This window comes from Herpailurus yagouaroundi, unplaced genomic scaffold (genome assembly GCF_014898765.1).
Source record: "Herpailurus yagouaroundi ecotype Mexico unplaced genomic scaffold, PumYag 139, whole genome shotgun sequence".
Classification (NCBI taxonomy): Eukaryota; Metazoa; Chordata; class Mammalia; order Carnivora; family Felidae; genus Herpailurus; species Herpailurus yagouaroundi.
The window spans coordinates 16,878,000-16,905,884 of NW_024412394.1; the positions used below are offsets into that span (position 1 = coordinate 16,878,000).

The window sequence follows — 27,885 nt, forward strand, 5'->3', positions numbered from 1 at the left end:
TTTTTTTTTTTTTTAAATCACTGTTTGATTTTGAGCAGTAACCAGGCTTTTTTTTCCAGATGTTAGTCCACACCTATTCATCCATGGTGAGTTTGGATTCACGTTGTACCAGAATTGCATGCTCCCCCCTCTCACTGTCTCTCTGTCTCTCCGTCTCTGTGCGTGCGTCTCACTCTCTCTGTCTCTGTCTTCCTTTGAGCGCCTTTGGCTTGGTAATTTAGCACCATAATTGGAGGAGGCTGCAGCTGCTTCTCTCTGCATTGTGTGTTCTCCGTCTGAGCTCCATGAGTCAGCTGGGGAGGGGGGAGGCCGCAGAGAAAAACTTTTTATTTGCCACTGCAGTTTGGAAATTTAGGTGACAATTTCTCCAAAAAAGAATCACGGGGACTTTACCAAAACACTTCCACAAAGGACAGGGAGAAACTTAAACATCCCTCTCACACACACACACCTCCCCCTTCTCCTTCCACTCAGTTTGCCACTCCAGACAGAACCAACAGTAAGTTGTCTGGGCTTTTTCTTGTTTTTCCCTCCCCAGGTCCTTAATTTTCACACCCTGCAGTATCATAGCATTAGATACAGAAAAGCAACCATAGAAATAACTCCTTCGAACCACGACTCAACTTAAAGGAGCGTGGGTTCAGGATGTAATTTCAAATGAGATCCATTTCAATCAAACAGTATTTAAATGATTTAATTCCTCTTGGGGAGGGAGGGGTGACTGGGAACTCAGAGTAGGCAGATTTCTCAGAGCTCCTGGAATTATCAGGTTGTGTGGGGAGCACTTGGTCAGCTGGCTGGGTTGCCAGTGAAGGCAGAAGTTGGTTTGGAACAGGAGCAGCAGCAGAGCAAACAGTATGAAGTTTTATTTGTTATGCTTTGCACCTCTGGAAGAGTTAGAAAAGATAGTTTAAAACACCCAGAAGAGGAAACACTGTACGGGAGGCTCCTATATTTTTAACTAAGGAATTTAGAATTCCCCCCATACATTCAGTTACTTGACCCTTACCCCTTTTGCCTGCTTTGCACTCCCAACAGCAGGCTCAGATGTTGGTTAAGTGGGTGGTGATTCTACCCACTTTTCCCCTCAAAGCCTCGCGTTTGGAATTGCTGAAATCATGTGCCCTCTGAGTCAACCTGGGAGTATAAGTTTCAGACTCTTGCTTCCCCTGTCCTGGGAAGAATGTACAGAAGCGGGGCTTCTCCATTAGTCGCTTGTATTTTTTTTTCTTTCTCTCTCTCTCTCTCTCTCTCTCTCTCTCTCTCTCTCTGTCTCTCTGCTTCTGTCTCTCTCTCCTTCTCTCCGCTCCCAGGACCGGCACGATGGCGTCCCGAGCCACAGTTCCAGGCTCTCACAGCTGGGCTCGGTGTCTCAAGGACCTTACTCCAGCGCCCCGCCGCTGTCCCACACCCCGTCGTCAGACTTCCAGCCGCCCTACTTCCCGCCTCCCTACCAGCCGCTCCCCTACCACCAGAGCCAGGACCCCTACTCCCACGTCAACGACCCCTACTCCCTGAACCCACTGCACCAGCCCCAGCAGCATCCCTGGGGGCAACGGCAGCGACAAGAAGTGGGTTCAGAAGCCGGCTCTCTCCTGCCCCAGCCTCGGGCCGCCTTGCCCCAGCTCTCGGGCCTCGACCCCCGGAGGGACTACCACTCGGTCCGCCGGCCAGACGTGCTGCTGCATTCGGCGCACCACGGCCTGGACGCGGGCATGGGTGACAGCCTCTCGCTGCACGGCCTCGGCCATCCCGGAATGGAAGACGTCCAGGTAACCACAAACAAACAAATGAGAAAGACAATAAATAAATAATGAGTGCCCCGGGAGATGGGAGGGGTGGGGGAGGGGCACTCTACATCCTGGTAGGGGGAGAGAGTTTCCATCTTTAAAACGGGACTAGCTGGACACGACTTATATAACTGTTTATGTGTTATGCATGTAGTGGCGATTTCTGGAGGTCCAGTTATGAAAGCTGGAACCACTAGAAATGAAATCTTGAAGGAGAAAGAGATGCATGTACGGGCTGATAGTTTAGGGTCATCGCAATCAAGGCTAGTTGTTTTTCCTCTTGCCTTAGCTACTTCCTTTTTCTCTTGTACTTTGTGCTGGCAAGCTAGGTACCCTCCCAACCACCACTGCCCCCCGCCATGCAGGTTCCATAGTGGGCCTGTCCCCTGACAAGGCAGGTGAAAGCTTGGGCTGCTTAGAGTCTGGGGCTTCAGCATAGAGGTGCAAGGGCCTCTTGGGCTCCAGAGGTTCCTGCTGGATGTTAAGCATGACAATGCACATGGGACAGAAAAACATGTGCTATGATCATCCAAACCAGGTCCTACTTTGAATGTCCCATAAGCTGCTGAGCCCTTTTTGAAGATAAATGAGTTCCAAAGTCATCTCTGGAGAAATGGAATAATTGTAGGGGTGGGGGTGACCCAGAAAGCCATAATTCTGCTTGGGAGTCCAAGAGGACACATACCATTTTGGAGAATTGTTTTCACCTCTTGGTGCATCAGACGACTATGGAGCAGTATTCTCCACATCCCTCCTCAGTTCTCCCCTCCATTAATACTCTCCTCTCCCCAAAGCCACCATCCCAGTTAGACAGGCATCACGTGTTTGTTTCTTAAAACAAAAGGCTCAAAACACTCCCCCCACCCACTCCCTAACCCATCTGCAACCTACACAATGGAGCCTGATTTGGTTGAGAATACTTGGTTAAACTAAACAAAGAAACATCAAAGAAATGATTTCCAAAAACTGTCTGGGTGATTCTGAGCAGGTCTCCTTTTGCTCCCTAATTTAAATAGTCTGCAGAAAGGATAAATACGGTTGAAAGGTATTTGACACTTTGGTCTCATTGGCATAGTTGTATATATTATGCATCGTTTTAGACGTACCTCTAAAGCAAAGGAAAATGAAATGGGAAAGGGAAAAGTCCTTCTGTTTTACCTTACTGGGGAAAACATACATTTATTTTGGACAGTTAAAATGTGGTGACAGCATCAAATGCTGCCTGTGTGTAGCCTGTGATGGTTTATTGTTTTAGAAGAAATTCAGTTATTTATTATTTCCCAAAATAATAGGATCACATGATTTGTGGCTGGATTTACCCATAGTAACATGAACGATAGTTTTGTTGGTTTAATCAAGCTTGATGATCCCTGTCTGGAGATACTGCTCATTTCAGAATACCATACAAGAAGGAAATATTTAATAGCTTTTTAAAAAATGTATTGAGGTAATATGTGTCTGGGAGGGGGCAAGTTTTTAAATTAACCTTTCTGAGTATGGCTCAAAGTGCTAGATAATGAAAGTGGACCAACTCATCACCACTGCTGTTGGCAATGCTAACGCACTGGCCGTGTCACCACCACCCTGCAGGCCCAGTGACTCAGTCAGTCGAACCCAGGAATTCTCTCAAAACAGGGAATAGATTTCTTTGGTCTCAGTTTAGTTTGGTTTTAGTTTAGTTTAGTTTTTTAGTTTTTTTTGTTTTTTTGTTTTTTAAGATAGAATTGTGAGGGGTTTTGAGTGTTTGGTCAAATGCAAAGGACGAGGGAAACACAGGACCAGTTCAGGGTGTATTGGGGAGAACACCCGCATCAAAGCGTCGCGCGGCAGGCTGAGTTGTTGCGTCGAAACAAGGACGGCGGAGGTGCAGAGAGCCCAGAGGAGAGAAGGTGCAGGCCCCAGCCCACGCATGCTCCCCACCTCTACCCAGTTCCTCCCCCAGAGGCTTCCAAACCCGTCATCTGGCGGGGTGGGGTGGCTCGCGGGACTTTCTCTGGACGACCTTCAGTGCACGGGGTCACGGGGGATACATCCTGCGCTTGTCCCAGGCTGCAGGGAGGATCTCTGTCTCCGCGGCGGCGATGGCAGGCCTTCTGAGGAAAGGATGCCCTTGACACGACAGGGGGCAGGTGACAAAGAAAGACGGGGGAGAGATGTACCTAGGACCGGGCCCCGAATGCAGGGGCTTCGCCTCAGCTGCTCCATCCCCGAGGATCCACTCCGAGTTGCTGGGGGGGGGGGCGGGGGGCGGGTAGGGGTGGGGAGAGGGGGGAGGTGAAGTTACCCGAGCCGGTGGGGATTTCACCGTTTCCTGAAGCTACGGATTGGGTTGGCTGCGCCTGACCAGTCTTTAAAAAGGGACCAGAGGGTGCCTCCGCCTGGACCTCAGTCACTTGTACGAACTCGAAGACCTAGTGTGTGTTCCGGATCCCTCTCCCTGCCCCCTCCCAGCCGCGGACCTGACAGGTCCCCAGGGCGCCGCTGGGCCTGAGGGCCTCAACGCGAGGGGTACTTACCTGGCCGAGGGTTGGTTTGTGGGTATGTCGTGTGACCCAGACACACGCGGAGGGCCACCGCCCCGACCGACCGTGAGAGAAGATGAGGGGAGCTAATTAACCAAATGCTTCTAATATTTTTTTAAATGAAACTATAAAACCCTGTCAATTTCTATTTCAATTTACTCACAGGGGCTATTAAACTAGCAAATCGCAGTTTGGGCTCTGGGTATGCTACATTTCACCCATTTGCGTGTATGTGTGTTGGGGGGTGTGCACTGTTAAAAAAAAAAAAACAAAACTCCGGAAAAACAGCATCAGAGAGAAAGATGGAGTGATATGACACCTACTTTGGAGTTTAGTTGTCGTGAACCCCTCTTTTCTTCTTCCAGTCTTTGCTCCCTAACCTCGCATCACCTCTACTACCCCTGAGTATAAGCATATAAGGACGTTGTCAAACCCCACCACACACACACACACACACACACACACACACACACACACACACACACCAGTGTCTTAAAGCAACCCCTGGTATCACTTTTAACTAAAGAAGTCTAGTAATTACGAGTCTGAGTTGTTTTTCTGCGCTTCCGCATGCAGTCCTAATTAAATCTTTACGATCCTCCCTGTGACGATTAAGCGCCAGCATGCTGCGTGAATATCCTGTACAAAAACCCAGCAGGCGGCCGTAATTAGATAGAAAATCAGACAAGAGCCTTCTCATTAACTACCACAACTACCCCACGTCGCTGATGAGGCGTATATACATATTTACGTATCGGCGTGAGGGTGAGGTGTGGGGGCGCCCTGGGTCCCGGCCCCCGAGATCCGGGGCCTGCCCGCCCACAGTCACCGACGACTATTTTGGTCTTGAGTGGACGCCTCGCAGTGTAGACACGTGAGCATGGCAAGGCGTGAATCGTGTGTGTGCGCGCGCACGCGGGTGTGCAAGGTGGGGGTGTCTTGAGGAGTTCCGAGCAAGTTGTACGAAGTATTTGTTACAGCGTTTTACTGTTTCTTAATATGGATATGGCATGTTGCAACATGGAAAACGGGTCTTACGGGGAATAACAATTTTCCTCACCTTTCCGACAACTGAAGAGTGACTCTTAAAAACGTAAAGAAACAAATTAACATGCTCCTCCCCCGCTCCTCGTGATTAGATCATCTCGTGTCTAATGGGCTGCTTGTTTGGGGTAGACAGTCTCTTCCTTGTGATGAACACACACCCTGTCTGGGGATGAGGTGTGAGTGGGTGGGAGGTGCTGTGAAAACACAACCTCACTCCCAAGCCGTTTGCTTTTTACTTCTCTGTCGAGTGGGGGACAGATTGGTCCGAACGTAGGTTTCTAAGAATCAAGGAAAGCAGCGGTACATTTCAGAAAGACCTAGCATTTATTTTTCATTGGGGGGGGGGGGTGGGGAGAGGAGGGAATACAGTGCTTTTGGATGCCCTGGGACGCACAGCCAGAACTTCTGTATTTGTGCATCCTGACAGTAAGAAACTCATCCCAACAGCCATTTCCCCTCAGAAGTGCTGCCAACACCCAGGGTTGAAACTCCCCTTTAGGATAAGACTGTGGCACAGAATGTGAATGCTCTTTGCCAGAACCCAGGTGCTCACTGGGAGGATCGGGGGCTCTCTGTGTGTCTGTGGTTACTGTGGCCCTAACAGGTGTGCTTCTTGCTGGGAAGTAGCAGCAGCAGGATTGGGAGGGGAAGCAAACTGTGCAGGTTCCTCTGAGGGATTGTCAGGCAGCAAGAAATTCATAGCACACAAGGACGTGTACGGACTGAAGAGTGTGTGCGGTCCTGCCAGCTTGCAAACGTGTTCCTATGTGTTGCTGTTTGCATTCCATTCCAAATTGCTCAGACTTTAATTAAAACCCCATAATGTAAACTATTATGTATTTGTAAAGTGACTCTGGGGTTAAGATGTGCTGGGATAGAACTGAAAACAGGAATTATCCGTACTTATATTGGTGAAAATCTTTCAGCTGTTGCCAAATTTTCACAATTCATAAGAGCAAGTAATATGAAAGTTTATATGTCTGTGTAACATCTATGTTTAATATAATAACTAAACCAATACTGCACCCCAGATGTCTCTCACAGTTTCCTTTTTCCTCCTCTTCCATTGGAAGAATTTATAATTTGGGTGACTTTCATTTCTATGTTGATTTGGAGGTAATAATGATAATAATAAAACCTCCCTTTGTGAATTAATATAAATGGAAATAACAGAAACTCCAGTTTGGAATGACATGATTTATGTGTGCAATTCTTTAATATCCAGTCAATTTGAATAGTGATGTTTTTATATTCACAGTCAGTTGAAGATGCCAATAACAGCGGCATGAATCTATTGGACCAGTCTGTCATAAAAAAAGGTATGGATTATTCCTCCCAAAAGTAAGCAAAGTTTTCCTGTGCAGTCATGTCTTTATGAGTTTTCGCTTTGGGGGAATTCGTTATTTTATAAGAGAGAAATGTTTGTGCACAATCACAGGACAAAGGTGTAAAAGGCCTGGGTGTAAAAGGCATGTTGGGAAGAAGGAAACGGGGAGGGGCAAAGACAGAAACCCAGATGAGAGAGACAGAGGGACAGAGACTGTTGCCACTTTCTCATGGTACATTTGGCAGCAATTGTAGATACATCTTAAATAACCGAACTACCATCGTGTGTGGAACTGGTTAGGAAACACTGCTTTCAAAAATGTGCTATAATTATTTCATTTATGACTGGAGTTTGCTGAGCTAAACCCTAACCTAAGTCATTGAGACAGGTCCTTCTCTTGTTTTTGTATTTGATTTTTGTGTGTGGTAATTCTGTTCCCAGTTCTCTGTCTTTTATGAGTTCTTTATTATTTTTTTTTTAAATCCTGCGAAATGTGTTGCTAAATATGCACATCCCGAGAAGTTGAGACAGCCTATGCACATTTCTAAATCTTCCTACATATGCATTCATGATTTAGTGTGACTGTGGAATCACCCCATACTGTTAAAGGGCATGTGATATTAACAAATGTTTGCAGTCTCTTGTACAGCTGTAAGCAAAATAATTAACTAATTAAACTAATTAAATGTAATTACAATAACTCATTTCGGGCGTATTGCAGCTGCTTAATTTTTCCCCCTCTCTTCTGACAGTCACTGAGAGAATGCCTGGCGATTAGTGTGGCTGCCGAAAGGCCCGAATGTCACTCACATGCCACCAATTTAGGAGCTTGAATGTGTAAACAGTGCAATCTTTAATTATCGCTAGAGCTGGTATTTGGAGATACAGTTTTAACTACTGTAACCCTTTCTTATCGATTCTGGAGAAGGCCCGTCCTTATATTTGATGTCAACAATCCCTAGCTTCTGTCAGTTATGATTAATTTGAACCACATGACAGTCACAAAAACAATTAAAGAAAAGGTGCTTTGGAAAGGAATGCAAAATCAAGCCTGGTACAGTAGAAGGGTTGTGAAGTAAGGATTCCAAACAGGGTGGGGTATTCTAAATTATCTTCCTTTACAAAGACAGAAAAAGTGGCTTTGGAGGTGAAGGATGGAAGCTGGGACAGGGGTGGGGGGAGCTGTACTTGAATAATGCCATTTGGCTTTGGAATGTAATATCCTGAAGAAGAATGGTGAGATTTGGGGCAAAACTATTTATTTTGAGTGTTGCTCCAAACATCTCTCCCTATCTTCTTTAGATAGTGTCATTTCAGTTTTTAATGCCAGCTTTCCGGTTTGCTCGGACACCCAGGCTTGGTGCTTAGATTTGCAACTGTGCTGACAGCTCACTTTCACCATTTCCTCTAAGGTCTTCTCTTTTGGATAACTGCTAGTTGATGGGGGCAAGGCAGGGAGAGTGGGGAGGTACTTCCCCATTGGCTTTTCTGTTTCTTTTTTGTTTTAGCCCCCCCTCCCTTTTCACCGGAGGCTAGAACCCCTTATCTCAGGGTTCTGTATCCTAGAAACAACATTTGGGCTGTCAGTGGGTCATGCCCAACAGATGACCAATCAGAAATGTTATTAATGGGCAGGCCAATAAAAATATTTGGAATTTAGTTTGCTTAACAAAATACCTGAAAATATTCTTAGATGTAGGCTGCTTTGGTTTCAGGGCTAGTATATGTTTGTCAGCAAAATATGAATATTTATGTATAAGGGTATCTCCAGGAATAAGGAGAATATTGACTAAAGTGGCTGGTTCTGTTCGAAAACATGCAATACTTTTTATGGCCTCTAAAGCCTTTTTTTTTTTTTTTTTAATGTATAGCTTAAAACATCTAAGTGGCACTCCAGTCACTTTATTGATTTAGGGGGCATGGTATGAATATGAAGTGTTAGGTCAACTCCATTATTTAATACTTCAGGTATTTCCTTTATTACATGAAGAAAAGATCTGAGTATCATATATTTATCTGTAGAGAGTCATGGGTAAAATAGAAATAAGTGGTTGATTTACTTTTGTAGATAACTATGAATCATTTAAAATAAGGGTATGGATTTACCTGCTTCTTCCTGGCCCTCTGGTCTCTCATTTTTGTCCCCTCCCCAACCCTTATGAAGGATATCTCCCAGAGATTAATTTCCTAAAAGAGGAGGTGAGACAGTTTTCAGAACTAAGTTTTCTACATCTCAACAATGGGCAAGGGACTCGGTTGCTTACTTTATTTTCTAATGGGTTTTTAGAGAGATCTTTAATTTTTATTTTTTGTAGAGGGATTTTTAAAAGTCTACCTCACTAATAAAAGTGCAGCCACTGGCCCAGGTTTCGGTGTCTCTGCTATTATATATACTGAAGCCAGAAGGCCTAGGCATAAAAGATAAAGGTCTCTATGTCTCTCACTGTCTCTAATTATGGAGGGACTCTCTCCTAAAATTTAACCAATTTTTCACCCGTGTTGATATCACCTCATAGATTATAGGCTAGCTCTCCTGTTATGTTTGCTATCTGGGCTTAGCTGACATTTCTGAAGTAATTTAGTTAAGAGGAAATGAGTTGTTCCCAGTAGAGAGAGCAAACGAGTGGAGTGAAGGTAGCCAGCGTGATAAATGGCTCTTTCATTTGAAGATCTCCAGAGCTCGTTTACGGCTAATTTTCTGTATTGGCCCCCTTTGAGCTATTAATGCAATCGGCAGGGACCGTGGCCCCTCTCCTCTAAGCTGCCCCATTAGAGCTCCCATTAAGCTGCCGAGTCTCAACTCCGTGGCAGGAGTGGAGGGAGTAATGAAAGGTGCTTTTTAAACTCTCCTAATCTAAACCGGCAGAGGGTGGTTAATACGATTTGAAGGGGGCTGGTCAATGAGCAATCAATAAAGTAATAATGAGAAGGATTCGGTACATTAACAGTCTAAAAATCCAACGAGACATTAAAAAATCATTCTTAACTCTCAGTTCCATTAAGATTAGGATTCTGGGCCGGGGAGGGGCTGCGTTGGTGCCCAGCTAATATAAATGATCACTGCCACCATCCTATAGCCTAACTAAAAAAGGCTCACCTAGGCTTTAAGAAGAAGTGTTTGGTGCATTCAGAGGCCAAAATGCAATAGGTTTGACACCTTAGAGAGCAGAAAATATGCTGGGATTTCTTGGAAAGGCTAGTGTGGCTGGAGTCCAAGGTTCAAATGTGACTGTGGGGCATTTTCATTGGTCTTGGGGATATCCTGTTTGGTTAGTTTCAGTTCAACCTCAGTTCTTTCCCACTTTTTTCCCCATTAGTTCTGGCCCCTTCCCCATATAAACACTTTGATTTGGTGTGGATTTTCTTTGGGGGGGAGGTAGAAAGAAATTGCCAATTTCAATTACAATGTTGGGATTCTTCCTTCTGACCTAGAAGGTAAAAAAGCACCGAGAGTTATGTCAGAGCCTCTGAAAGGGTTTGAGTTTCCCCTCAAAGGAAGAGGTTCACATTTCCAGAGCTGACTTGGATCCCAATAGGTATTTATTCAACTCAAGACTCTGAGATACATTCCAGCCACCCAGGGAGTAATCAGAGTTCACAGAATTTTTTAAAATTTTTATTTATTTTTGAGAGAGAGAGAGAGTGAGTAGGGGAAGGGCAGAGAGAGAGGGAGGTACAGAATCCGAAGTAAGCTCCAGGCTCTGAGTTATTAGCACAGAGCCTGACGCGGGGCTCGAACTCACAAACCCATGAGATCACGACCTGAGCCAAAGTCAGATGCTTAACTGACTGAACCATCCAGGTGCCCCAAGAGTTCACAGAATTTCAAAGTTGGAAAGCTCAGACACTCTTCTCCAACTCCCACCCTCCACCCCCAGTGGGGAGGAGGGGGGAACTGAGATCAAGAGAAGATAAATGACTTTCCCAAGGTCCCACACACCAAGTAAGTGATGGGACCCATTCAGTTTATAGCTTCTTAGACTTTGCCCCTAAAGGATGCTAACACTGGATGTTCGTAGTTCTTTATATGCCAGCTTTCTTTGTGAGAATCCTTTTATTTTTCTTTCCAGGATTTTGGTGCTCACAGTTATAGATGTGCTGTATATCCATGTGAAATAATATTTAGCCCTCAGGTAGATGAGAGACAATGCAAGTATAAAAAGAAAAGGGTGCTCTGCTGGTAAGAAGTACTTATTTCAAGCAGTATTCAACCTCTTGTTGGCTTCCTGGTGCAGCTTACATATTTAAGTCTGAGTACCTTTCAGAGGGACTTACCTTTGAATCCATTAGATGGGTTCATTTCTTCCTTTCTTCCCCACCAGCAGATCAGACCCAAAAAGGGTCTGTTTGCAGTCAAACACAGAGATCTCAAGGCTACGGTTTCATAGTTAAGTTTAAAAGATACACATTAAGAACTAGTCTATTAACACTTTGGTTCTCTATAGTCCACTAATGAATAATATTTTCTGTAATCATTTTTCCTTCCTCTCTCCTTAAATAAAACTCCAGTCACTCTAATGAAATACTGATTGGGTTTAACCTTTTTTCTTCTCCCTAATATAATGCCAGGAAAAAAGGAATGGAGCAAGTTTTGTGGATGTTACATGCAGAAGTTGGCCATGATATGCTACTGAGAACTGAATAGGAAAAAAAAACAAAACCAACCAGTTTTAATGTATGCACAGAAAATTGTAAACATGTAAAGAACTGAAAGCTTCACGCTGAGTTTTGCTATGCTCCATTTCCTTACCATTTCCTGCTGTCGCTTTAAACCTATCTTAGTCATCTCTGGGTTCCATGAGCAGGAACAGTGTGCTCATAATTACTAACAAATCAACCGGGTCCTGTTGCTATCTGGGTTTATTGATAAGCTGGAGGAAAGCAGAAGGGAAAAGACAAAGAGAATAAAATACGGGGTTAATCAGCTGAGCTAAGCAGGTGTGAAAGTGGAGGGGAAGTTAGATAACACTGCTAGGGATTCAAAGGAAAGTTAGGACAAGAAATGTGTAGGGTATAGTCTAAGATACCAAGATTAAGGTCAGAGTGGGAGAGGGTTAGAACCTGAAAATGAGAGAGTAGAGGGTAGGAACATGATTTATACTTAAATTAGAAAATGGAAGGGCACCTGGGTGGTTCAGTTGGTTAAGTGTCCGACTTCAGCTCAAGTTATGATCTCAAAGTTCCTGAGTTCAAGCCCTGTGTTGGGCTCTATGCTGACATCTCAGAGCCTGGAGCCTGCTTCAGATTCTGAGTCTCCCTCTCTCTCTGCCCTTCTCCCACTCCCACTCTGTCTCTCTCTCAAAAATAAATAAACATAAAAAAATAAATTAGAAAATGGAAATATAACCTGAAGCATGTCTGCTCAAATGGCGTGCATCTTTGGGGGACGGGGGGAACAACAACAAAAGAGGACAACAATGTGTTGACAGAAGCTGACTGGATTGGTGATATTTAGGTGATAATGCATTTGAGGAAAGGTACAGTCCATGGAACGGAAGAGAACACTATATATTCCCCAAAGGAAATGGCTCTTGTCAGGTAAATCAGGCAATTAACAATAGTGAAATTAGAGGGCAGGTTATAAAGTGTCTCTAAAGGCTTGGCTTTTAGAGACATCTAAAACTGGGACTCTGAGAAGCAGGTAAAATTCCAATCCTAAGGGGTATTAGTTGTTCAGTATGGGAAATGGTTGTTCAGTATGGGAACTTACTATTTTCAACTTAGTAAGGTTTTTTCTTCTGTTAAAATATTCTATAGTGAGGTTTATTTTCTGTTAAAATATTCTTTCCAAATAGTATTTAAATATGAAAATATTGCTGATGTCAAAGATGAGATTTTTTTACAACTTATTTCTATAGTTCATACCATGTTAAAATTACAAAATTATATCTATATTTTGGAGAAAAGTTTCTCCAAGGTTACTTGAAGCTAATTCCCATGATCATAAATTATTTGTTTATAGTTCTTGAATACAAATCTGAAAATGGAAATCAAGAGTGCTGTGAAGAATAAGACAGATCAAATTAGATGTGGATGTTGTGTAAGGGAATTAAATGACAGGGTGTTCTCACCAAAATCACTGTCTTTTAAATGACTTTAACTCCGTATTTTACTCAAATGTAATTAATACTCACACTGTGACTTTTCATTGGTTCACTCTCAAAAGGGAATATGAGAATGTGATGAGGAGAATCAGAAAGAAGAAAACATGGTCTGTTGCCCCCCCCCCCCCCCCACCAACCAGGACAGTGCAGAAGATCCACTCTGTTACCTAACATCACTCACCTGTTCTGAGACAGGGCCTTGAACTCTGCAGATCCAGAAATACTAAAACATCTAAGGAGTAGCAAAAGGAAATGCTCCAGGACCTCCATCCATTCTCCTAGGAAAATCCTTTTCCATGAGATGTTTGTAAAGGGCCAAACTGCAATTCCTAATAAATAAGAGATTTGGGACCCACCTGGCTTTCAGGAGTCTCCAAACAATCATGGAAGTCTGAATGCTGGAATCTGTAGTAGAGAGAATAAGCTGTTACAAAAATACTCACTGTTGGTTATTCTATACAAGAGAAGTTGTACAACTTGTTTGACATGTAGAGTTTTAGGCTCTGGATGGTGGAAAGAGCATGTCTTCCCCTACCAGGATGATAGGATAAGACATAATCTTTATTAAAGAGAAGGAATGGGAGCCTTCTTTTTCATGCCAGATGCATGTTTCAATAAATCCCCTGAACTGGTGATCAACAAATATTGTTTGAAGATTTGGGGGCTTCATATCCCATCGGAAGAAGCTAAGGTGTAAGGCAAGCCAGGAAAAGTCACCTGCCCTGTGGCTTCTAGAGCCTGCAGAAAGAAAATGAGCTTCAGCAGTGTAGAAGTCCAAGGGAGCAAGACTGCCCGGGAATTGGGAGATTGACCATTCATTGTTCCTCATTCCCAGCCCTTTGGTTCTACTGAGCCCCGCCTCTTCCTGAGGTGCAGATGACACTGAAACACAATTAAACAGAAATACAGGCTGGAGAGACTGAATGCGCCTGGGTAGCAGTGGCAACCAGCTGTCAGCTCTTATTAACTTCTGCATAAAACATACCTTGAGTGCGGTTTGTTATCAATTACTTGCCGAAATGAAACAACTGGGGCAAGGCAAGACCTCCGCTCACATGAATTAGAGTGATTGGTTGATTGATCAGGGCACCTGTTGTAAATCATAACTGCTCCAAACAATCACCAGCCGGTGCTTTAGTTAATTTGTAAACAAAATTCATGTCACTGTGGAATTGCTTTCACTGGAGAGGAGCATTTGGGTTCATTTCTAAATGAATATGTTGTTATGATGTAGGAAAGAATGAGATCCACTTTACAGAAATGAGCAGCTCTTTCGAGCCCAAGCTTAATGGTATTACTTGGCTGTTCTTGAGCACAGTGTCTGAAAGAGCCCACTCTCCAATGCTCTCCAGTGATGACCATAGATTTGAGTCCAATAAGAAAGGAGGGAGGGGTTCTCATACAGAACATTGGTATTACCATTTTATATCATTGATAATGTAATCACTCCCAGGCTTCAGCACCAAATATGATTATTATCCTTAGGGGATGGATGAGGAATCTAGGATTCAGAGAGGTTCACTGAGATATCTAAGGTCACAAGCTGGCACATGGTGGAATAGGATTTGCCGGGTTTCACAGCATAATTCAAACTCTGGGCTGTCTGTTTTGATTTTGTATAGTAAGCGGGACTGTGGCAAGGGGGCACTCATAGCTACACACACGGGGTAAGTTTCCAGAGGAGTGATGGCTTTTCCATTTGTTTGTACACAGTGCTCTGAACGCACCGCAGCCCCACTGGAACAAACACTTCCTCCTCCAGCTTTCCACTTGGCGCCTGTCCTGTGGTCTCGCCCCTGCGCACGCACCGACACATTCTATCAGCCGGTCACCAGGATCGAAACCCGGTCACCTTTATGGCATATTTTTTTTCTCCCTAGTTCCGGTTCCTCCCAAATCTGTGACTTCTCTGATGATGAATAAAGATGGCTTCCTGGGAGGCATGTCCGTCAACACCGGCGAGGTATTTTGCTCGGTCCCGGGCCGTTTGTCTCTGCTCAGTTCAACTTCAAAGTATAAAGTAACTGTGGGAGAAGTTCAGAGACGGCTTTCGCCCCCCGAATGCCTCAATGCGTCTCTCCTCGGCGGCGTCCTCAGAAGGTAAAACCCCCAAATCGGTTACTATGGGGTGAAGGAAGAGGGCTCTCCCGGAAACCAACATACAGCCCGGCGCAGTTGCCTAGCAACTGGGCGTCCAGAGCGCGGCCCCCTTCCCCCCCCCCCCCCAGCTGCGCGTGCGGAGAGCTACGGCCGCCACGTGCTGAGGGCAGCGCGCGCAAACGCCGCCGCCCCGGGACCCACGCGCCGCCAGCGCGCGCCGCCTCGCCCTCCCGCTGCGATCGGTGGCGGGAGCCTCCCACTTTCCCTGCCCTGTGCCTGGCGCGGGACTCCTTCCCAGCCCCGGGACACTTCGAGGGCGTTCTGTAGCCTGAGTGAAACTCAGAACCGACACACACTTATCTAAAACAGACGTTTCATGGAATAAACCACTTTGTACCAGTAACGTACTGTGATACTTCTCTGTTTTGTTTTAAAATATGTTTGGCGGCCGACTAAATCGGTCACTAGCCACCAAAGCATTGTTCCCTCGGCTTGAAAAATTCTGCACTAGACTTGCGACCTCTTGTCTTCAGTAAGAACACCGCCAATAATAACAATGGAATATTAACAGTTATCCCGTGGGGGCATTCAAATGGTCCTCAATATTGGAGGAAGACATTTCATGGACTCCTTGTGAAAAATGGAGGAAGAGGTGGCTTTTGTCTTAAGATTTTAAAGCCTCTCCCCAGATTCTCTGCCAGTGCCTGGACAGAGGACACTTTGGTAGTGTCTCTGATAGGAAGGTGACGCTGTAGGAGACGAACTTTTCAAGCTGGCCTATTTGGGGGGTTGAAAGTCCCTTTCTTTCCTAAAAGTGGCTGTGTGAACTGTACCACCAGAGAGGTCAGAGTAACTGGGTTTTTTCTTGTATTTTTGCCAAGACTTTAGCACATACAGGGAGAGATGAGGGAGGAAGTAAGGGGGTGACTCATGGATTTTTCTCACTTTGAATCCTTTTGCCGTGCTCTCCAAGTGAGTCCTTTGAGTCCTGGAGTGTGGAAGTTTCTTTCATTCACCCCCTGGGCATTGAGTGTGTGTGTATAAAACTTGCTATGAGATTAAGTGAGATAATCAATATACAGTGCTTATCGCATAACTAAACTCCCTAAAGTGTTAGTTTAACTGTTATTGCGATTACCATCATCATGTTGGTTTCATGTTTCAGTCTTCCTTCCCCTTTTAACCCAACTCCATCTTACAGCAATTCTTGACCCCTTCCTTCCTCGAAAGGCCCACCTGTTTCAGCTAGTGCCTTCTCTCTGAACCACCCAGTTCTTTCCTTCTTTTCAGCAAGGTAGCGCTTGCCCAGTTTCTGCTTTACCAACTGGCTCCATTACAAGGAAAGAGCTTGTGTGTTTGCATGTGCAACTTCTACCTTTCTGGACCCACAACCTACATCCTAATTATTCCCATCTGGTATCATTTTATTTTCTCACAAGATAAAAAAAAAAGACTCAATTTTTTTATGCTCTGTATTGCAGAAATTAAGCAAACCTCAGCAAACTATCAGCAAATAACCACAAGGAAAGGGGGAAAATGTGCTAACCTCAAGTTAAAACCTCTTCAAGCTCCACTGGGCTTTAGATTGCTAAGTCTAAACTTTGTTTCAGGAATACTCTGAGGTTAATCAGAATGTTAATTCTTGCAATTTCAGAGCCAAATCGAAAAATGGGGGGAGATCTTTGCGAGAAAGGCTAGAAAAAATCGGTTTGAATTTACCCGCGGGCAGGCGCAAAGCAGCAAATGTCACGTTACTCACCTCCCTGGTGGAAGGTAAGCAAGACATGTGGCCATTTCACGAAGTGGCTGAGTTTAACTGTTGGCTGAAGGCTGACATTTTACACGTTTCATGATTAACTGGAAATCACTGCAATTGTGCCCTTATGAGTCGAATGTCAAGAGGCTGCCTGAGAGAAGTTCAAAGGTCCTTTTACTTAGAGGGAACTGGCAATTGTAGAGAGGCCAAAGGACATGTGCAAGAGTGCCTAAGCTCTGGAGAGTGCTCAGGTCCAGACTCTAAGGCAGTGCAGAGGTCACTTGTACCACCATGTGCAGGAGACAGTGTGTGAAACTCCCTCTGTATGAATTCTCGCAAGAGTAACTCTGTAAGCAGCAATCCATTTTATATTCCTCTCCTTCCCAGGTTCTACCTCTGAATCGTCAGTAGTAGAAAGCACATTGTCTTTTTTCATAAGGAAACTATTATTGCACTCCTGACCCCTAATGGTTATTTTAAAACTCATGCCACTCCCAGGGTTCTATCTCCTGCTGATTACCTGGGACTTATTATTATTATTGAAATATGGCTTAATAAGGCCAATGACACCTAGGAGAAAACAGGGTGCAGGGTGGTGCTGAGGAAACATGGAGGGGAGTCACATATGATCTTCAGTGTAGATTCATCAATTGTGAATTAAACAGCCATAATTACGACAGGCACATTCTAACTTGCTCATCATTTTTGGGTTGGGGATGATATTTATGGTATGTAATAAACAGGAACTTCTACACAGTTGAGAACAAGAGGATCTGCAGTTAATTTGTGGGACGGGGAAGGAATAGGAAATACAGCCAGATGGTCTTAATGAAGGAAGTTATAGAATTTTCTCTAGAGTCTAACATGTTGGTCTTGGTTTTTTCTTCTATTTTTATGGATGTGATATTATGACACTCCTGTGGGGAATTGGTTTTTGGAGGAGATCTTAGAATATGTAAGCAGCAACCATAAAGTCATCACATTTACAGGCATTGCACTTTGCCATCTTTAAGGCAGAGTTGCCTGGCCCAAACTTACCCTCTGGGGAAGCAGTCACCAAATTTCCAGATCACACTGATTAGCAGTTGATTCTCAGCCTGGGGGGTTTAGTTTTTGCCCTTCAGGGATTTGTTAGTATCACAATCCTCATTTTAAAAAGCAGTCAAGGTTATCTCTGCCTAAGACTTGAATTTGGGTGTAGAAGGAAGGAAACTATAAAACTACTGAAGTTACAATAGTTAGTTGGCAATTTTCAGTTTTATGGATCTGGATCGTTGTAAGCACCATGCCTGAAGTCTTTTGTTGTTACTATGATAATGATGATTAAAAGTAAGTCATGCTCCTTAAAAATCACATAGCTATGGGATAATTCACCATATCTCTTTACCATATTCAGGATCTTCCCTGGAACACCTAAGGCTGTGCATGAAGGGCTATTCGTGTTTTATTTGAAAGGTCTTCCACATAAGCTGAGGACTCAGATGTCCAGGTTTTCTATAGTTGTTGTGTCATCTTTCTGCAGTAGAAAGTTCTTGAATAGGAGAATGATGACAGGAACCTCTGAGGAGAGACCTGAAACCTATCAGGGAACTGACAAAGAATACATATTTCATTGTTGGACAGAAACACTCATTCCTTATATGTTTCTTTAATATATGTGGACATGTTCACACGTGGAATTGTTTGTATATATTTGTTATTAATAAGATATTTTTTCCTAATGCAATTATAGGAAATACAAAAGATAACACAAAAGATAGGAATACTTTTAAACTTTATTTAAAGCAGGTATAATGGGTGCTTTTTAAAAAGGGAAGGGGGAAATCTGGCTTGAATGTCTAGCCAACTGTCTAGGTGCAATTGTAAGGTGGCTCCTGAATATATCTGCCCTTAAGTGAAAGCATGGTGTGTAGGAGACCCAAAGCTTTTCAGGGGATGTCTAGCTAGGACTTGGCTAAAAGGATCATCAGAGAGAGGCTGGAAAGAGCAGCAGGAGCAAAGTTTATTCCATCAACTTTATGGCTTGAGAATCCTTTTTATCTGGGCATCAGTCTCACCCTTGCTTTTGCCCCCAACAGCTGGCCTCTTCTATAAATAACAACAGTTGACCAGGGACTGTCTCCTGTCCTAGATGATCAGGGACTAGGTGCTGATTATTACCTCTACTCTCGTCTTTTCAGGAGAAGCTGTTCACTTAGCTCGGGATTTTGGGTATATTTGCGAAACAGAGTTTCCTGCTAAAGCTGTTTCTGAGTATTTGAACCGGCAGCACACGGACCCCAGTGACCTGCACTCCCGAAAGAATATGCTGCTCGCTACAAAGTGAGTATCCCAGACCCTCAGCCCTCCTCTCTGACTCCCACCCTGCTGCTTCCCCTCGCTTGGGAGGACAATGCAGACCTCATTTGTGGGGCTGGCAAGCAACTCAGTGGTCCAAGTAGCTTTTGCAGCCTGTGGATTTCTGGCTAGGATGCCTTCCCGGCCCCCCCCCCCCCCCCAGCGCAAGTTGATTAAGGGCTGTGGGTTTGTCTTGATCTCCTCTATTACCAAGTTTCTTGGGGAGAATGGCTTTATTATTATGAATCTAGGCTTTTTACAGTTCTTATCCCCAACCCTGGGGATCCCAGGCAGGACTTTTCTGGGTCTTTCCTGGATCCAGATCTTTCCTGGATCCCTAGGTGCACATTTCTTCCTGGTTTCACATCTCCCGTCATAGGCACACTCAGGATGTCTATATGTCACCCACGTGTACCCATCTCCACCCGCAGCTCTAATTATTCTCTTTCCAACGTTGCTGTTTGGCATCTTCCACAGACGTAAAATTTACTACAATTCCAGAGGGGAAAATAGTAAATCTCTGGCTAAATTTAGGTCTAGAGCTCATTTGAACTTTTACAGTGGGTTTTCTATTTATTTGATTTACTCCTGTCTTTGGCTTCGGTGTCATATTGTTGGTGTTTTATGGCCGGCTCAGGCCTGCAGTGGGCGGCGCTGTGCGCGTCCGCACGTTTCTCTCCAAGGCTCGGCCCAAACAGCGGCGCTCATTTATTTAGTGCTGGAGGACGCAGTTTGTTCCGTTGACAGCGTAATTTAAAGAAATATATGGAAGGCTGAAAAATCATTTGCTCAAATTTGTCCAGATGTTTTTGAGACGTGATTGGAATTTGATTGCCCCTTTCCGCAGGGTCAAAAAATATTAATGTCCCAGAACTTTAATTGCTTACAGACCCTGCTTTGGGCTTTGAAGATTTAGAATGTTTGACTCTGAGCATTTGTTCCCCCCAGTTCAGAATTTCTTTTTTGGCACTTTGGTAATGAGTACAAACTTAAAGACAGACTTTAACCATCTCTTTCTATGATCAAAACTTGGCTCTCGTCCTGTTTTTCAAAGTTTTTCTTCTGATGTACCAGCTAGCAGTATAATGGATCTGTTGCCCTCCTACCCCTTGCCCTGCTGTCTGGTGGTGGGGGACCTGTTGGTGCTTTATAAAAGAGTAAATGTACTTTGGGGGAAAATAAAACTAAAGTGTATAAATTAGATAATAGGATTTCACCCACCAACTCTTATTTCCCGAAGGAATCCTTGTAACTTCCTCCACCCCATCACTCCTTGAAGCCCTGTGGCTTCACTTAGGACAGCACTTCTTAACCTGGGGTGAGTATCAGAATCATCTGGGGAGCTTTTCCAAGGTATTTACTTGTGGACCTAGCCCCAGGCCCTCTGAATTGGAATCATGGGGTAGAGGCATGGATACATGCATCTGAGCCCCACAGGTGCTTCTGAGGTGCCTAAGAACTGCCCTATTTACTTCAGCACCGTCAGCACCACCGTAACCTATTTCTTCCTGGTTGTGAGGATGTAGGTGTGCATTTTGAATGGAGTAACCAGTAGAGAGAGGGTAGAGAGATGGCTGTCAGTATTATCTAACCACCAGCCTTAAAACTAAAACCTTTTCACCTGCTGCAGGTGGGGGTGGGGGACGTAGTCTCTGTCTTGTTTAGCCATTACTCTTCCTGAGAGTAATCCCCCCGGCAAAGGATGCCCCAGGGTCACTGATAAGGGCCTCTGGGTAACTGCCTTGTTTACCTGTTGGCCAGGCCACGTGTTGCCAAGCGTCAGGCCACACTGGAGGTGAGGGTGGGGGGTGGGGAGGGACTGGGACTGGAATTGTATAGACCCATGGACTGGTGGACGCAGGTTGACAGGAGAAGTTTGCCAGTCTGTGAAAGGTCGTGGCCTTTGGGATGCCATGCCATTGGACCTTCTGGGCTAAAACCATCGTATATTAAGCCTCTTGTCCATCTCCTATATTAAAAATTTCTCAAATAAGCTCACTTCGTAGGCACACAGTATTTCTAAGGCTGAGAGTTTCCTCTAAATTGTAGTTGCCCTGAGGAAATAAAAACCTTCAACAAATAAAAGTCTACCCTCCCCAGTGTCTTACCCATCTACCTGCAGGTTTTATTTAAACAATGTAGGAATCCTTTTATATTGACAACAATCCTGTTGTACAAAGATTTTCAGTAGCCTGTACTTAAAAGAAAGGGAAAGGGGGGAAAATACCTTCCTTCCCAAATACTGCAGGTAAACAGATTTTTGCTTTGAATGGAATCAGCATTCTGTCCTGGAATAAACAGTTGCTTGCCCTGGGCCATGCAAGTCTCTGGCAATCTGCTTCTGTGCCAGGGACAGGCTTGTGGTTTAGGGGCCTAAATCTTTCAGGGCTTTTTGAGTCTGATCATCAAGAGGTTAGAGAGGCAGAGGAGAGAAGGGGGAAAGGGCTTAAAAAAAAAAATCTGCCAGGTAAGAGCCAAAAATGACTGAATAGTAAAGATCAAACGCTAAGGCCTAGCGGATTTCCCAAGCAGGGTTTAGGCGGTCCTGGAATGAAGGAGGAAAGACTGGATGTGGGGAGAAAGGCAAGGCTTTGGGCTGTAAGGGGTGCATAACTTCCCCACCCCCGCTTTCCTTCTCGTCCCAGCTGCTCTAGAAGGGAGAGTGCCGTGAAGGGAAACAGAGCGGAATCGTCCGCATTAGCCTCGCTCTCCGGCTCTATGGTGACCCGGCGCCTCTGGGCTAGTGTGCGCGTCTCCTTTCTAATGCCAATGACAACGACACCGATAGTGATTTTTTATTCCTCTCCCACCTCTTTGCAGGCAACTTTGTAAAGAATTTACGGATCTGCTGGCGCAGGACCGGACGCCAATCGGGAACAGCAGACCTAGCCCTATCCTGGAGCCGGGGATCCAGAGCTGCCTCACGCACTTCAGCCTCATCACGCACGGCTTCGGAGCCCCGGCCATTTGCGCCGCACTCACGGCCCTGCAGAACTATCTCACCGAGGCGCTCAAAGGCATGGACAAGATGTTCTTGAACAACACCACCACTAACAGGCACACGTCTGGGGAAGGCCCAGGTAGTAAAACTGGCGACAAGGAGGAGAAACACAGGAAATGAAAAATTAAAAAAAAAAAAAAAAGAAAGAAAGAAAAATGTTTTAAATACAAAAGGAAAACAGAAAAAAATTTAATTTTAGCTTTAAAATGTTGGATTGGCTTTGGAAGAATTAATTATATTAGGTAGAATACACATACAATCAAATTTTAAAAAAAGAGCTAAATAACTTTAAAAAAAAACTGAGGCTTACAACGGAGCAACAATATCGGTTCTCAGTGTCTATTTCAAGATACACTTGGAGACAAACGTCCGGATTTTCCACTTCGGTTCTTTCGAGCTTAGTAATACTGATAATAAAAGAAAACCATGATTTTCCCCCTTTGGAAAAATAAACATAAGACTAAACATGAGAAAACGCTAACTTATTGGAAGAAAATCGGAGAAACATTGTTGGTGTCAGTGCTTTGAGAGTTGGTTGACTGAGACGCACGAACTTTTTAATTTTTAATATTTTTTTAGGAAACTCTCGCAGTCCCCGCCCTCCCCCCTCACCTCACCCCTCTCCCAACCACCCTTTTCTATGTTGCCCTCCCTCCCTCAAGCTGTCACGGGAATTTTCCGGGATGAACATGAGTGTGGTTAGCCCCTTTGCGTCTGCCCCTCGGTTACCCCCGCCCCGCCCTGCGCCCTGCGTTGTTAACTCACCGGTGCCCAGCTCCCGTTGGCACCCTTCGGGGAGGGCGAGGGCGGGCGGGGCGGGAGGCCCGCCGTGGTGCCGGCGGTGGCTGCCGCTTGTGCGGGCCCGCCGAGCAGAGAGGCTCCTGCGGCTGAGGAAAATCCGGATCAATAAGTTGATTCAGACTCATCATCAGTTCCTTTCAGAAATGTTACTAATTCCCAGCCTTGCCAGCACCTGCATACAGAGAATCTTGCATTTGTTATGTTTGTGTCATCTACCAATTTTAAGAACAATAGTAAAAAAAAAAAAAAAGCACAATATGAATACGTTGATTAGTATGTAATTCCTTCGGAGGGGTATGTACCATTTCATTCTCTTCTGTTTTCCAAAGCTTTGCCCGCATGGTTTATGAGCTTCTTCAAAGAGGACTTGGGCTTCCTACACAATCTATAAGGTACAGAGAAAAAAAAAATCCGATCCTTTTTAAATCAAAGCCTGTGTGTCAGAATTCTGCAGGTGCACTTCTTTAAAGAAGCTCAAAGGGAATAATTTAGAAAGTGGCCAATAAGAAATTGAAGCAGCTTTGAGTCTAGTTGCTAACAGATACCTCAACACGGAATTCCAGGGGAGGGGGGGGGAGCTGAAAATGAATTTTAGGGGAGAAAAGTAAGGATTCGTGGAGTCCAATATTTTAGCAATATTGCCCTGCCTTTGAAATAGATTCCATTTCCTTGGGCTCTTTGGTGATTGCTGTTTTAGCGGGTAAGGAAGCAGCTTTTCGAGTGGTCCTGGGCAAGAGGGTGGTGCAAGCTTCCGTGTTTCAGCAACAATTGTTTTCTACAAGATGCTTTCTGAATGAGGCATCACCGCCCCCTCCCAAGACGTGCACTCGTTTTGGCATATGATGGCAAAATAATGAATGCAAAGTGAAAGGAGATGTATTTCAGCTTTGAATTTTACCGTCTGTATACCCTGGGACTATTATTCCCAGTGGATAAAGTTTCATGCATTTACTGTGTCTCATTCTGGCAGCCCAGCTCCTTTCTTGGGCTTCATCTGGGCATTATCGTGAAAATAAATCTGGAACCTATTGTCCCCACTCTCCCAAAAGCAGTGGGGAAATCCACCCCCAGTAGTCTAAATTTAGTGTTGATACACGCACCTCTTTATACAAAGTAGACCTTAGGACCTTTGCAACATCCCTGGAAGTTAAAGATCCAGATGTCTGTTCTTCAGGATTCACAGAATCCTCTGGGACTCTCAGTTCTGCCGCCCCAAAGGGCTTTGGCCTTGGGGGGGGGGGGGGTAGGTTGGAGGATTGGGCTTTAGGCACCTGCTGAGAGCTTTGCGCTGACACTTTCATGGGGAAGGGAGTTAGGGAGCAGGTTTTAGGTCACCTGGAAGGTCCAAGCAACGGTTACTGTCACTCCCCAGCCCAACTACCGCTAGCTCCTTTGGGGACCTCTGGGTGTGCAGGGCTCAGCCCCAGACCGGGTGAAATACAAAGGCCGGGAACTAACCCCTATGGAGGGTGTAGACACTCCATCTCTCCCCAGCTCAGAAGCCTGCGCCTTTGTCCGAGGGCCTGGCCGCTTGCATTATATGTATTCTGGTTGCAAAAGGCCAGGAGAAACCACACTGAAAACCATCGTCTCCTTTCCTTGCAGGGCAACGCGCCCCACGCGTGTGACGTTCGAGAGACGCGATGGACGCGCCTTGCTCTTACTGTGCAGGTCCTGAGAGCGTGTGGGCCACTGACGCCCAGTCGTGTTGAGGACATAGAATCAGCCGCTGGAGGGGCCGCGGGCCGCGCGGGCCCTTTTCGCTCTCGGTCACACCCTAAGGGCTAAGGCGACCGAGAAAGCCCCATTCTCCAGTAGGTAATGGGGCGGCGCCACGCGGGCAGCAGGCGGGGAGGGGTCTCAGCGCTGCCTTTGCCCTTTGCTACCAGCGGCCGCTCCGGGCACTTGCTCCCCGGAGGCAAGTGGCCTAGAAATGTCCAGGGAATCGGAAGCTTCCCCCGCCTTTGCCAGGATGAAAACTCTCGCCCTCCTCACGCTCCTAAAGGCGGGTGATGGGATAGGAATCGTGCTATTTGGCTATGCAGGCTCCCTTCAACTCCCTTCACCCTCATTCGTGTGTTCCTCCGCGCCCCCGCTAAGTAGAGCCCCTTGCGCGCCTCCCCTGCGCCCCTCCCCGCGTGGAGAGAGCTCACTGCCCCCTCTCCCTCCCTCCCTTCTCCTTTTTAGGTACGACCCCCACCCCTTTGCTTTCGTTAGCCTGGCCCGCTACGTTTATCTGATAATTGAGTTATTAAAAGATTTGGTTTCCTTGGGCCCATAAATCAATAAACAGTAGGATTAACGCAAGAGTTTGCCTTTTAAGTCAAGGGAAACGTTTAAAACAAGCTCTTCTGAGCTTTGTTTTCAAACCAAACAGGTGAGTTGCAGCTCTTCCTCCACCCCTGCACTCTTTAGACAGCCGCGTGCCCCCCTCCCAAACGCTCAGTCCCAAACCAACATAGCTAAAGATAGAAAAAAGGAGTCAGGATGTGGCAGCGTTGCCTTCACACTTTCCACTCTGCAAGTTCCTTTGGAGGTTCCAGAGGTCGCCTGACCATTCTCTGTCCGACCCGGCCTCCCCTTACAGGTATTATGGGTCTCAGGGGAGAAACAAAACAAAACAAACAAAAACAAAACCAAAACAAAACAAACAAACAAACAAAAAAACGGCGGGGGAGCTGTCCAGGAAAGTATTCCACCATCAAAACGATCTTTAATTTTTCCCCTAAACTGGGAAAGTAACTTTCTTTCACCACCCCCACCCCCAAAATTATCTTCCATTTTCTTCTCTCTGGCTCCACATCCTTAGCTTTCTCCACCCCCACATAAAGAACCGAAGAGGCTTTCAAAGACCTGGCTGTTTTATTTTCTTTGGCCAAGGAAACCACTTTCTCTCAAGCAATTATTTCATATCCTATGAAAACTTTGGTTGAATGGAAAACCTGAAGCCTCGGACTTATCTACACACTGTTCCTCTGGTACAAAGCCTTACTTAAAAGGGCAACTCCTTCTTACTTAGAGTGTTTATAGAGAATTTGTCATCACATCTGATATCCTGTATGCGTAATACATTATGTGGAAAGGAAATAATAACCTTAAACCATCTGATGTTGCCTCAAGAGCCCAAACAGTGTTTCCCCTCCTGTGCCAATATATGTTAAATTACCGGGGTAAAAAAGAGAAAGAAAGAAAGAAAGAAAGAAAGAAGAGTAAGAAGAAATATCAAAATTCATTTTTGTTTTCTTTCAAAAGGTCGAATGAACACTATTCTTTAAATGCCAAAATTGACTCCACTGTTGAGTTGGTCTCTAATTCACTAACATTGTTTTTGCCACACAATCGAGAAATATCAATCTATTGGCTCTTCAGAAGAAGAGCTCTGGAGGGTATCCATGTTAAGTTTGTATATATTTATTTATGCTTAATTTAATGGGAATGTGTAAATATGGCAAGTAGTTTGGGATTATTTATCTGTGAATCTATACCTCTGTGAATGGGTGGTTAAAAAAAAAGTAAAAAAAAAAACCCAAAAAAATAGCTTGCCCCTAGGTAGAATCCTATCTGAATTTTTCTGTTCTTTATAGACGAGCTGTTATGGTAATGGGTAGAAATTGGTTTATTGTCCAGTGTTGATCTGATTTACACAAATAAAAAGACTGTTGTGTTTTTGTTGTGTTTTCATCTTCAGTTTCTTGAATATGGACATTGTTTAATTCTACAGACAGAAAAAGTATAGCCAAGAATTTTTTTTTTCTTTTTGTCCCCTCTCACTTGAAACACAGGCAATGTTTTCGTTACAGCATAAATACAATAAATTTTGCTTCTTAGAAAAACTGACACTTTGTTTTCACTAGGAGGTGTTTTTTATTTTCTTAATTCCAAGTTGACACTCTTCTCTCTTATTTCGAACTAGATTTGCAATAAAAGCTCATGTTAACTGCATCTCTTGGTTTATTTTGCCCTTTAAAAAATGAGGCGTCAAATTTACTTCCCAGGCAACTAAAACACTCTGTGTCCCAGTAACTAAAGGGCTCTGGTTACAAGTCAAAGATGATGCTCCCCTCCCACTGCTAATGGGATAGCATTCTGGCATGGTGTTCCTTGGAGGAAATGGCGCAGGAGATGCCCACAGGGCCAGGTATGGGCTCCTGCACCCGACACCTTGGGATTTGGAGGAGTTAACTGTCTTATTTCAGGATTGAACCCAACCCTGACCTCACCAGCTGTGCAAAGCCCTCCATAAACAAATGAGGAACAGCTCCTTTGACCCAGAGGAGGAAAAAGGCATAGTTGTCTTAGGAAGTTAGTTCTTACCTTGGGCTCAGAGGCTGCCTAGAGAAGCCAGAGTTTTTCTCATTTGGGTTAATGGGCTGCAGCCCAGCCCTAATGGGCTGCAGTGATCAAACATCTTCTCAATCTGTATTTCATCCCAAGGCTAGGGTGTCTTCCCTCAGGCAAGGAACGTAAAGTCATCCAAGATGTTACACAGTCTGGACAAGTCACTGTTTCTCTTTGGACCTCAAGGTCTTTATCTGAAAAATGTGGGTCTCCTAGGGTCCTTTCCAACATCAATATTGCCTAGTTTAATTACAAAAAGCAGAAACAGTAATGTGTATATACATTTAAGGATAATCAGCAAAGTCAAATCTTGGTAACTCCAGATTATAAGAGTACTTAGCATATAGTTGGTGCTCAGTTAATTAATTAATAATATGCCTCCCATATCAATTTTCTGTTTTTCAGGTGAATCATTCCCAGTTGGACTTCCCTATAGGGAAAGACAGAAGGGACAATGGATCTGCTTTATGTGAGATTTTCCACTTCTTGCCTTCCTTATTAACTAAAGAAAGGTGGGGAGGGTATCATGGCTAGAACTATAAATGACTAAATCAAGACCCCATCCCCCCCCCAAAAAAAGGAAGGGAAGTAGAAGGATGGAAAGAATTGCAAGGGAAATGTGATTAAGAGGGCATGCAATCCATTTATCTATAATGAAAATAGGTGTATGTATTTGTCTCTGGCTCAACTATATTACAGAGTTTCCTTTTCATTTGCTTTTTGGAGAGCGAGAGCTTGGTTACCACTGGGATTATACAAAGT

At 44.7% G+C, this 27,885-nt stretch overlaps 1 protein-coding gene across 6 annotated transcripts in view; it reads left to right on the plus strand.

The window, feature by feature from the left end:
- Positions 1–26,727, plus strand: part of TFAP2B (transcription factor AP-2 beta) — a 28,261-nt gene extending 1,534 nt beyond the window's left edge. The window contains exons 2-10 of one of the 6 annotated variants that reach the window (XM_040473746.1): positions 60–86; positions 1,314–1,772; positions 6,618–6,678; positions 14,671–14,890; positions 16,545–16,663; positions 18,827–18,968; positions 21,804–22,063; positions 23,115–23,177; positions 24,391–26,727. In XM_040473746.1, the coding sequence (XP_040329680.1) occupies positions 60–86; positions 1,314–1,772; positions 6,618–6,678; positions 14,671–14,890; positions 16,545–16,663; positions 18,827–18,968; positions 21,804–22,063; positions 23,115–23,176 (1,350 nt within the window). In that variant the 3' untranslated portion in view covers position 23,177; positions 24,391–26,727. Of the gene's footprint in view, positions 1–59; positions 87–1,313; positions 1,773–6,617; positions 6,679–14,670; positions 14,891–16,544; positions 16,664–18,826; positions 18,969–21,803 lie in introns of all 6 variants that reach the window. The other 5 variants (XR_005789773.1, XM_040473750.1, XM_040473748.1 and 2 more) reach the window with 5 other exon arrangements.
- Positions 26,728–27,885: the final 1,158 nt, after the last annotated feature.